This window comes from Spodoptera frugiperda, chromosome 31, assembly GCF_023101765.2.
Source record: "Spodoptera frugiperda isolate SF20-4 chromosome 31, AGI-APGP_CSIRO_Sfru_2.0, whole genome shotgun sequence".
Classification (NCBI taxonomy): domain Eukaryota; kingdom Metazoa; phylum Arthropoda; class Insecta; order Lepidoptera; family Noctuidae; genus Spodoptera; species Spodoptera frugiperda.
The window spans coordinates 2,444,078-2,456,667 of record NC_064242.1 but is presented as its reverse complement, the minus strand read 5'-3'; the positions used below and the strand labels follow the sequence as shown (position 1 = coordinate 2,456,667).

General features: G+C 35.2%; 1 protein-coding gene across 1 annotated transcript; it reads right to left on the bottom strand.

Moving 5' to 3' along the window:
* Positions 1-1,706: 1,706 nt before the first annotated feature.
* Positions 1,707-9,058, bottom strand: LOC118276321 (uncharacterized). The gene is made up of 2 exons (XM_035594583.2): positions 8,922-9,058; positions 1,707-2,718 (listed from the first exon to the last, which is right to left on the bottom strand). The coding sequence occupies exon 2, from the start codon at positions 2,710-2,712 to the stop codon at positions 1,804-1,806; it is 909 nt and encodes a 302-aa protein (XP_035450476.1). The 5' UTR covers positions 2,713-2,718; positions 8,922-9,058; the 3' UTR covers positions 1,707-1,803.
* Positions 9,059-12,590: the final 3,532 nt, after the last annotated feature.

Below are 12,590 nucleotides of genomic sequence, written 5' to 3'. Positions count from 1 at the left end.
ACAGTAGTCTCATGTTGATTGTTATTGTCCAAGATAACTCAACTGTGTCCAGTCTTCAACTTAATATCCGTTTAAGGAATACTCAAAATACAGTTTAGTTTAACAACGTTCTTAAAATAGTTCTGTCGCATATTTTGCTTAAAGAAAAACAGGGATAGATATATAATTTAAGGGTGAATAAACATTATCTGGAACTAAAATTTTTATAGTGGCCGTTCAGGACTTGAGAATGTTTGAGTGAGTCTGAGAATTATTGTAGGCTGTAGTTTTAGTGCTAGGTTTTAGCTAAATGCCTTTTTATTAGGTTTGTGGTCTTAAATTTGAATTTGAATAAGACTATCTCGGTCTCAAGTTCAGTCATATTAATATTGGTTTTATAATTTTAAATATTCCGAAATTATCTGACTCTGAATTGGTCGAGTGGTCGAAAGTGCCACTTGTGGGCAAGGGGTCTCAGGTTTGATTCCCGCGTCGGGCAAGGGGTCTCGGGTTTAATGCCTGGGTCGGGAAAAGTGTTACAGGTCTTTCATTTTGGTTTTTGACTCAGTAGTAACACGCAGTGTGAAATCGTGCTCAGTATATGGCAATAGGCTCACACTCAATTACATGGGACTTATAACAAAATGGTGGACCGTGTGTGTATACTATACATTAGCATTACGTACCCTGCTTACCTCTTCGGGAATAAAAGGCGTGATGATATATTGTGTCATGTAATATTCTGGAATTGACATTTAGTTTGCGGAACTACGTACAATATTAAGATTTTATTCACTACTGAAAAGAGTGGGTGTAACATGAGTATCCTTTACCAACCCCTTCTTTCAACATCAGTCTTGGCATTATATTTATATAACAACTCTTCTACCTACTCTTTTCACAAATGATACACTTAAGTATCAGATTACCTTAAACATTTTGAGCTTCATCAATTTATTTGACAATCTCCATTAATTTATTCCTTCCTGGTGGCACAGATCTATATTTAGGACACTTGTCAAACTCATCATCATTGCTTCGATAAGTTGAGTTTAAGGTAAGCGTTCACAGACCCGCATCGCACACATCGCACGTAACGGATTTTAGTTTGTCTTGTATAGAAACTCATACAACTGCGTCCACTAATCCGCATCGTACGGACCGCTTCATCGGCAATGCCTACATGCGATGCGTATATATGACGTCATACGGAATGCGTGCGATGCGTACAGTTCGGGCCTGTGGACGCTTGCCTTTATGAGAATTTATTTTCACTAGCGTGGGACGAGTTAATTTTAAATTTAAAACATTCTGACCTTTCCCTATAGATTTATTCAGGGAAACATTTAGTACTCATGCAAAATAGGGCTTTATACAAGTCTTTATTCGCGATCTTTGTTTGTGATTTAACAACGAACTTAAATAAAACCATTAAAAATCATTCAACGATCTACATTTTGTTTTTAAGTTAAAAAAGTGAGTTCTAGGAAAGGGGTAAGTTTAAAGGCTGTTTGATTTTCTAAATTCTCATTGGTAATCTCGAATTTTATATTATGTTTATCGATAAGCTACTCTGCTGCTATGGGAAGATGTTGCCCGAAGTAAGAGTAGGAAAGGGGTGGATTTTAGTCAGTAAGAGTTTCTGTTGCTATGGAGCTAATAACATAATCGATTGAGATCTACTACAAGTAGGATCTTGGAGATAGAGGAAAATTAAACAAAGTAGATAAGTAATTAAAGTATATAAAACAGCTTTTATTAATTTCAAATTGATACATTACAATTGCACATAGAAATAATTTATTTCTTAATCCTAACTTATTCCTAATCTACTATATTCACCTTTACCTGTTCCAGAAGCTTTGATTTACTCCTGTTTATTTTTTTATATTTGGGATTCGCTTTCACTGAGCGCCGTATACTACTTCTAGTCATAACTCTGTCGAAGATTTCTTCACTAGTATCCTCGCTGCCATCATCAGAGAAATGATTATTCATACTATCGTTTGATTTGTTGGCTCGAATCACTAATGGCTCAATACCTCCGTCTGAGAATATGGCTTCATCAGTAATAGGCCTTTCATCATCACTAGGCGACTTATCATTACTAGTTTGCCTTTTAAAAAACCTTTTATCTGCAACTGGTACTTGTAGTTTGTTCTTCTTATCTTCTTTCTTCTTTGAACCTTCTCTGTTTGAAGGTTTATATTTGATTGGAGAGAAGTCAACCCTTCTTAGAAAACTTATAGTATCACCAAATTTTCTACTACACTTCCTCGTAGTTTTAACTTCAGGTTTAATTTCCTCAGTTTTGCAGTCATCGTTTTCTAATGCAACACCAGAATCGGAATTTGAATCGACCATAATATTAATTTCAGGTACACTAATAGAGAAATCGTTTGATTTCAATTGTTTAGTTAGTTCTTCTATTTTCTCAGCTTGCCTCTGTATTATAAGATCCTTTTGTGCGAGTTGTTTTGTAACGGTCTCCGTTCTCAGAGCTAAATTTACTTCGTATTTTTGCAATTCACCCGATAAGAATTCCAATTCCTTTTTCCTATTCGATTCCAATTTCTTTATAACATCAGCTTGTTTCGCATATGCTTCTTTCAGCCTCACGACTTCTTGTTTATGTGTCGTGTTCAGGAATTTAATAATGTTTATTGCCTCTTGAAGTGTCGTTGGCTGCATTATATTTTCTTTTGTAGCTTTCCCCGACATTATTGCTTCCATTCGGATCTGTAACGATAAAATGACACAAATTAATACAATTGTGAACATTTTATATCTAGGATTGCGTAACATTTTTGTCTTTTATTAGGTAATGTGCAATGGGTCATTATTTTTTAATTAAGAACTAATTAGGCACGATATTTTATTAATGTGATATCATGATAAAAATTGTAAATCTGTGAGTAATTAAAGGGAAATATCAATTACGCAATACTATTGCAACATTTTTTTACTACAATAATTATCACGTCGTTAAAAAAAGTCTAAAAAATTTTTGTAATTGCTTTGAAACCAGTCATCATTAAGTTAATATTAGATAAAATGTTTTGCATTTCCTAGAAACGATCTAATCTAAATAAAATTTATATAACTCAAAGGTGATTGACTGACTGACACATCTTGCTGAAATTTGCATGCACGCATGCAAGTAAATATGAGGATGATATATACACTAAGAAATACATTTTGAACAATTTTACCAAAGGGTATAAATTAGGGGATAATAAAGTTTAACAATTTTTAATCAATCGGGCTGCGACTTTGCTTGCATAAAGTCACTATAACGTCTATCTTCTAAGAAAAGATTTTGATACATTCTATTAATAATAATATCTACTTCTTAATGCGAACCAAGCCGCGGTCAAAAGCTAGTACTCGTAATAATATAAGACACACACTAGTTTCTTCTATAAATCCTTGTTATACTTTCAGTACATTTCAAGTTAGGTCAACTATAGAAAAATCAACACGTGTCCCGTGGAAGACAATGATCACATAGCTAACATAGGTAAGTTTACCGTTTCTAGTTATAACATTACAATTGTTGTAATAACAAGATATTGTTCATAGATGTACGCTTTTTGCAACAAAAACATTATAATGTGCAGTTTGATATACTTCGTTGAATGTTTTGTTCCTGCAAGCTGGGATACTGTTATGTATTATTGTACAGTCACATGATGAGTGTTACACCTGTGCAAGGGTTATGTGTATTCCGCTAGTTATGTTATTTATACTATTACTACATAGTATAAAACAAAGTCGCTTTCTCTGTCCCTATGTCCCTTTGAATGCTTAAATCTTTAAAACTATGAAACGGATTTTGATGCGGTTTTTTAAATAGATACAGAGATTCAAGAGGAATGTTTGTATGTATAATGCATGCACAATATTGAAGCTGGGGTGGGTTGCTAGTGTTATATATAATTATCGTGTTATATATAATCTAGTCAGTTATCTGAACCTTATATCCTACTAATATTATAAATGCGAAAGTTTGTATGTTTGTTACTCCTTTACTCCAAGACGGCTGAAGTTATCGAGATGAAAATAATTATGATTTGGAGTAACATATAGGTTGTCGCACGGCGTGTGAAACCACTGGCAGAAAGTCTAGTATATTATTATAAATGGGAATGTGTATTTGTTTATTTTTTTCTTTAATTTCGCAACGAATTAGTTTTATGATGCGATATAGGCTACTTTTTCACTTCAACCACGAGAGTGAGGCCGGATCTGCAAGGCTGTTATACCATATTAGACCAGCTGTTATAAAGACTAGTTAATTATTGTGGGAACCAGGCTCCATTCAGCCTTCGAAAAATCCAGTATTGCATTGTAAGAACCGGAGTTAGCCATCTGAGCCATCAAACTTGTACTTGATGGAGACATGTTTAACAAGTTTAAATGCAACGGGACTTCAACTGACAATTATTTTTATCCCAGAATGCATTATGGAAGTCCATTCAAGGATAATGATAGACCTTTCTATTTTTAATACAAACAAAACGGTTTTAATGTGTATTGTCATTAAATCTTTGACTGCCAATAGAAAACTGTTGAAGGCAAATCCTCCGCTAACATCGGTCACCGGTGACCACCACGGCGTTCAATGTGTTAAGGAATAAGAGTGTGTACAAACAATCTGATTAATCAGGAGAAAATCCAATTACAAAATTTTAACCAAACAAACAGGTCAAGCTAAATAAGGTACATAACTAATTTTTATTTTAATGTCCGTTTTGTAGATTATTATTTTTAAAACATTAGACACGTAAATTTTATTTTTCACGGAAACAAATCGAAGATACAACAAGAACGATTGCAGCTAGGAACTACTTGAGCAACAAAGCAGTCTAAAACAAATTCACATTCGCAATAAGTATAATACGAGTAAGATAAGTAAGTAGTGGATAAGTAAGTAGATGTGAGTGACTATGGACAAATGATTAGGTAAACTATGAAGACCTTATGTTATTACTAATGTCTTTGTTATTGTTTTAAGTTCAGTTATGTGTGTCATAGCAGTTTATGTGACTCAAACACAACTAATATTGCCATAGAAATTTATATAAACACATATAATATAGGTTAATATATAAATATAAACCTACAGGTGGTAAGCTAACATTTTTTATTGTAAACTTAATTAACTGAACTGAACATCAATATCCACAGGTTGTATTGGGTCCCTTTTAGGTACCTGTTAGGCAATCTGATACTAATTAAGCAATCAATTATATTTTGACATAGAATATTAAAGAAGTACTCGTAGCAGCAGTATAGCGGCGCGACAATCGCCGCGTCGTGTGTCGCGGAATGCTGCTCATGAATATGAGCCTCTAGCTTGGCTTGAAACTAGTCGAGTTCCTCGTCAAACAGTTACGTGAGTAAGCCGATAACATAATAATTAATATAAAGAAGGGCAAAATAAAAAGTACCCTTAACCGACGATTATGCATAAAAAGACTGATGACAGTTAATCAAACGAAAGTGGCATGTAAAATTCGTAGCAATTGGCGTTCCATTGGCTCTGCCTACCCCTATATAAGATAGGCCTGATGTTATGTTATATTTTGAATATTTTTACACAAACCTTAGTAGAATTTAACAAAGAAAGAAGCAAATATAGATAATTTGACAGCATTTAGAGTACGATAAGAAACAAAACCCTTTTTAAACAACTAGATATTTCCCATACGAGTTTGCCTTTACTTTTTCCCTTTATCGGTAGCCAATTTGTTATAGAACAGACACACAGACAGGTGAAAGAAATATATGACTGGGTAAAGTCGCTTTTGAATCCTTTCAATTGTCTTTGAGATAAGACAAATACGAAAATTTTTGTTCGAGTTAACGTACTGTTTTGGGTCTGTTACATTTTATTGCTTTTGGTAGATGGCGTGGGTGTTGATTAAAAAAAACATTGCCTCACACTAGGACTTTCTCCTGTGTCGTGGGTGCGTTAACAAACATACAAGTTCACATACACATGACACCTAGATCTTAAACAATAATTAATGGATTACACAAAGAGTTGTTCCGTGCGGGAATCGAATCCGTTACACGTTGCACGGCAGTCGGTTACCCAGCCACCGCGCCAACCATGCAGTCATAATTGATAAGTCTTAAATGACATATTGTGTAATGTACTTAACAGGTTCTCTTCATTTTAATATTATAGTAATTATAAGGTCATTAAGGAAAATAGTGTTAATCGATATTAATTAGGTACGAATTTCGAGGAATGACTTAACGTTGCGTAATAATTATTAGAATTTATTAATATTCATTTCAATCGTCATCCATTTTACACCCATTTGATTTTTTAAGGGGAAAATCGTCCAATGACTTCTGCCGCCTTGGGCGAGGCGAGAGAGAGAGTGTCAGACTCTGACTGACTAAAAACCACCCCGTTCCTACTACTGCTGTTCGCGCCGGAACCCCGGTTAACCCGCTGGGTAGTCCGCAGCTCCGGACACCCATTACATACGCCACTCATAATCACTTTGAAGTAAGTTTAAAATAGTAACTCCATATTACTATCGAATAATATAAAAAAGATATTCTAACCAACATTTGTTATTCTAAATAGCACCATATTACCCCAATATCTAGAACCATAATAGCTTCCCACAAAATAATATGGTCCCTATTATTATTATTACAGGTACTTAGACTAGAGCTGGCACTTTAGTGTCAAACCCTAGATTAAGGTAATCCTGTATGGAGAATACAATATGGGGGGATTGGGGGGATTAGAGTAATCCAATAAAGAGAATTGGGATAGTATGGACAATGTGGATAGGTTGAAAGACGTTGTTAATCTGTTAATTATTGTGACAATGGTAAGGTAACATAACGCTAGGGGTTAGGCAGAGGCCGTAGTGAAATTATTATAGCCTTGCAGTGACGTAAGTCAAAGTCAAATCATTTATTCCAAATAAAACATAAATAGGTACTTTTGAAATGTCAACAAATAAAGAAATAAATAATAGTCCGTAGTAGACGGGGCCCAGTAGGGCTGGTGCCTGAACTGGAGCTGCGGACTACCTAGCCGGAGTAGGAATGCGTTGATTTTTAGTAAGTATGAGTCTAACACTCCCGTGTCTAACAAACATACATACATACCTCTTGCTTCACCCTAAGTGGGAGAAGAAAATGTATGAATTTCCCCCTTAAAAAAAAGCAGTCTCACGATCTCGTAATGTGAAATCAATGAAAGTATTCGAAAAGTTATTACAGTACTTAAACTCGTATTATTACAATTTATATTGAGGTATTTATTACACGTCATAATAAACTCAAGCGTCATATAATTTACGTCAATGTCTCATTGCGCCGGCGCTGCTTTTATCTATCGTGCGTGATTTCTCTCTTTGTTGCGATGAATTATGACTTCAAAAGGAATTTTAAAATTTGTAATAACTTTGTATGATAAACACTTTTATTTTTCTAAACGTGGATGGGTAAAAAAGAGGCCAGCTAAAGAAAAAATGAAATTACTTCAAAAAGAAGGATCAATTTTCTTTACCGCCGCTATATATGGGTATACCCTGGTCAAACTGAGAACACTATTTTTGAAGTCGAGTCGTTTAAAAATTATGTGACCGTATTTAGTTGTAGCTTTGTCCGTTAGATACCTAACTATACCTTGTTATGTACTACATAATTGTAGTATTAAGGAAAAAGTTTGTTTGAAAAGTAAAATTCAGAATAATATAATTATTACGTAAATAAAATTAAACGTAAAATTTGTTGTGGTTTGTGAAGCGCAAAACTCTGGGACATTTTGCTAATAGTTTTCAAATTGTATAACTTGTTAACAGAAGCATAAGGTGCAATTTCGAGTGCAATGTGTATGAGTCAGTTTTACTGAATAATACCACGCACTTTTAATAATAATAATATCTTAAAAGCACGAAGTAAACATTGTTTGTCCACGAAACCCTTAAAAATTTGTAGTACAACTACACAATAAAAAAACAGCTGGTTAAAACAAGACTCGACTTGATATAATTAGCTTCCCCTTTATTAAAATACTATCTTCTACCATCAGCTCCGCCTGCGTTTCCGTGGATTTTATTTTTGAGGGGGAATATCATCAAATGGCTTCTCCCACATTGGGCGAGGCGAGAGGACTGTTACTCTTACTGGCAAAAAATCATCCCATTTTTACTCCTGGTTTTTAAGCCGGAGCCCCAGCAGACCCGCTAAGTAGTCCGCTGCAGATGTTCCCGTGGGATAAAAAATACCCTCTGTGTTATTCCAGACCATAATCTACACTTATTGCAAATTATCCCGATCTCTTTAGCTGTTTTGACGTAATTGAGTAACAAACATACACAGAAACACTTAAACTAAATACTACTAATATGCTTAAGATTATTGTAATTAACTATAAACAATATTGAACAGTTTCTCAAATAATATTTACAAAAGTTACTTCAAATAATTTATTTACAAAGCCAAATGCATTTTTATCCATCCGCCGCCAATTCAAAAAACGTGTGAATATTTCACATTGAATCAATCAAACAATTGATCAGATCGGAAACAAGATTATGTTATAATACTCGCTCGGATTACTCAGATGAAAAGTATATGTTAATTAATACTATAATCTATCTCGTTGACAAATTTTATTAAAATACGTTCAGTGGTTTTTGAGTAAAAGTGTAACAAACATACATACATCCTCACAAACTTTCACGTTCTAGCTTCGCATGGGTGCAACGGTGATATATAATGCATGTATTATACAAATAAACCTTCCTCTTAAATCACTATCTATTACAAAAACCGCATCAAAATCCGTTGCGTAGTTTTAAAGATTTAAGCATACAAAGGGACTTAGGGACAGAGAAAGCGACTTTGTTTTATACTATGTAGTGAAGAACGGTTTTAATATGAATAAAGTAAACACTAACCTGATATAAAAGATCCCAAAGTAATCACAATAGGTGACAATCCAAAGTATTATTGCACTTTTTGAAATGTATTTTTTAATTAGGACACGACCACACCGCCCGGTAATCCACGACTTACTGAGCGCAATACAGCACCAATGCAGAAGACCGGTATTTAAAAATAATAATTAATACGACATTGCTCTTACAAAACTAACCTACACAGCCAAAGGAATTTCAACCTTAACTTCATTACCTAAAGTTCATTTTAAAACAATGGTTGTGAAAACAAAGGACCGGTTTTGATTTATGAATGGGTATTCTAGGAACAAAAATTGTATGGTTTTTAGTATTTTTTTAAATGTTTCTGGTTTCGTTTCATTGTTTTTTTAATTATTGTGTGAAAGTTGTATAGTACTTAACGCAGGTAACTAAGTACAACAGATGTTGTAGAATAATGGCCAGTTTTATTACTAAGAGTTTAACTGTTTTGTGGGAATCATTGGGTGTGAAAAAATTAAGACTATATAGCTGGTGTCTGACTATATTTGGGTGACAGTATGCTTTGCAACATGTGGCAGGTTGGTTGGTTCAAATTTAAATACGAATGATGACGGGGTTGGAAAATTTAAAATATTAGACAAGTATTTTTTTTTTATTTTGTCACATAAGATAACAATACTTAGATCTAAAGAATCAAAGTTGAGGAGTGGGAGCAAATTCGTAATTTCTACGAATAAAACGTAACTAGAAGTGACGTCGTGCGATGTTTCAAATCAATGTATCTTTGAACGTATTTGTTTCTGTAAGAAAATAAAAATAAATGTCTAATGTTATCATCACAACACCCGTATCTTTGAAAGTATTTGTTTCGTAAAATCATGACACATAATTAAAACCAACAGATGCTTTAAATTAATCTACACCCCGGACATTAAAATGGCCGGCAATCATCTACCCTTTTGCTATAGGTATTCCTCTGGACTGTCGAAATCGGGTGTTGCTTACTATTAGGTGATCCGTTTGCTCGTTTACCGGCTTATACACGATAAAAAAAATGTGGTTGTGGAAAAGATGGCAGCCAATCCATATATTATGTCCACTTCTGGACATCTGTTTATTCTTTACTTTATTCCGTTAAACCGACAAGCGTCAAGTCATAACATGTTATTCAAATAGATGAAACTCTAAACCGGATTAAACGTACCTAGCTTGACCACAGGGATTTATGTGCTGACTTCCTGGAAATAGGGTTACCCACTCAAAAAGGGCCACCCCAGGGTTTACCCCGATAATTTCTTAATTGCCACCAATTATTATACCCTTTTAACTTTAAATGTTCCGGTTCGGTCCTGTTATTCAGTGTTAGTAGTGGTCGTGCGATTGATGGGGTTACGTTTGCTATAGACGTTTGGTACTTATCATATTTTGTGTGATTCAGTGCCCAGCTACAGCATATTAGTGCTAATGTTGAGTTTGTATTAGATTCAGTACAGAGTCTTAAGGAATACTTGTGTATCTAGTGACTCGAATACACCCGTGTTCGTCACTACGCATTCTTATTTTATCAGTGCCATTTTGTGAGGTAATACAGCTTTTTTAAGAGGGCGGAAAATCATCCAATGACTTCTCCCACCTTAGGCGAGGCGAGAGGGAGTGTTAGATGGTTACTGATTACAAACCACACCGTTCCTTCTACTGAATTTCGATTCCGCTAGGCAGTCTGCAGCTTTGGGAGGCAAAACCGCTGTGGTGGCTTTTTGAGACACTGTGATTGTCTCTTGCAAGATCTGTAGGAGCTGTAAAGCTTATCTCTTATGACGATAAAAGCACCTACTATATCCGATTATGCCTCTAATTCAAGTCAAACTCTCTTCTATCCATAAAAATGCAATAACAACTGTTTATGTTGAATAATTAAAACTCTTGATTACGATTATCCAAGATGAGTTTAATTACGTATTAGATTACAAGTTAGAATTATAAGAAAACGTTAGCTACAATTAATACAAAATGTTTGGTTTATGACAGCGCGTGTGGTCGCGTGCGCGCTGGATGGTGGAGTGGCGGTTGGCGGGGCCTCAGCGACGCGGCTTGCTCGCGCGCTGTCATGGCCGCCGGCATAGGGACGGGGGATGGTCGATGATAGTGTTGTGTTGTGTTGGCGTTAACAACAACTTCAACGCAACAATTTATTCCCGCAATAAAGTAAGTACTAGCCAAGTTTTCCTGCGGTATGAAATATAATAATCCAAGTTTCCTCCACATTACATTTCTATATAATGAAACTGGCCTTTTATTGTTACTTAATACCTCACCGCACATTCAACTTGTTAAACTTAGCCAATTATAACTTTGCATGACTTTAACCAATGTTACAAATGGAATATTCGAGAATTTATTCGAGTCGACTACGTTTTATACGATCGTCATTTTAATTCGAAAGATGTGTGAGGGATGAGATTTACGTTAAATTGAACGTCTTTTACTTTAATTTGTTGATTAATTTCAAGTTTTTATAATATTTACTGTATTTACTACCTTTAGAAGCACACGTAAATGTATTTCTTGCTCATTCGACTATGTTAATATCTAAGTTTTTTTTTATCGTGTTACCGGGGTCCGGCTCAAAAAGCAGGAGTTGGACCGGTTGGTTTTTAGTCAATAGGAGTCTGACACTCCCTCTCGCCTCGCCCAAGGTGGGAGAAGCCGTTGGATGAAGTTCCCCACAAAAAACATCCAAGGCGAGAGAAGACTTTCCTGCCTCAAAAATAAGTATATAAGTAAATAGTCTTTAGTTAACTATTACCTTCAGGAAAAGTAAGCCAAAATTTATTTTACTCCACCATTTTCAAAACATTTAACGCACATATTCTATGAAAACTACATCGTCACTCTAAGAAACATGTAAGACGTAATTTTATTAGAAAACTTCTGACATCAGACGTTGTTAGTTATGAAAGTCTGACATTCTTTTGCTAGTGTACGAAGTTGTGCAGGAGTGGTAATGAACGCTGCATGACAGGTGAGTGGCGGCACGACGCGCAGCGCTGTAAGGGTTAGGGTGATTTTCCACCAAAGATGTGCTATGTAGCTATGTTACGAAGATGTAATAGCTAAGCTGTGAAACTATGTGGCTGTTTCTACTGATACTAAGCTGTGCAGATGTGTGAGTAAGATGTGCTATGAAGATGTGCCACAGCAAAGTCGAAGATGCGTAGCTTGAGTATTATACGCATCGATAGTAGGAAAGCTATCCATAGTACTCATCCATAGGACGCATTCAAGCATGTACCCATAGTATACATCCATAGCACGCATCCATGGCACACATCATTCAATATAAAAAATATAGCTAAGTTGAACCAGTTTTAGCCAGTGCTAAACTATGTGTATCAATGAATATGATTGGTGGAAGCCAAACGCATCCACAGCAACATAGCATAGCACATCTTTGGTGGAAAAGCATCTTAAGGATTAATAAATTCACCTTGTTTTCAGTCATTTTGAGTTCTGCGCTACAAACGGTATTTAGCTGAGTAACGCATTTAATTGTTTCATAAACCTTAACGTTATAGGTGTCGGGGTATGAGGTGGTTTTGAACGTGTAAGTAGAATTATCAGTTTTTATGTTATAGTGACTTTATATTGAGTAACTTTTATTGACTCATGGTTAACGAGCAGGACAAG

Bases quoted from the DNA above. Each gene is read 5' to 3' on its own strand.
- LOC118276321 (XM_035594583.2), bottom strand. From the start codon at position 2,712: ATGGAAGCAATAATGTCGGGGAAAGCTACAAAAGAAAATATAATGCAG.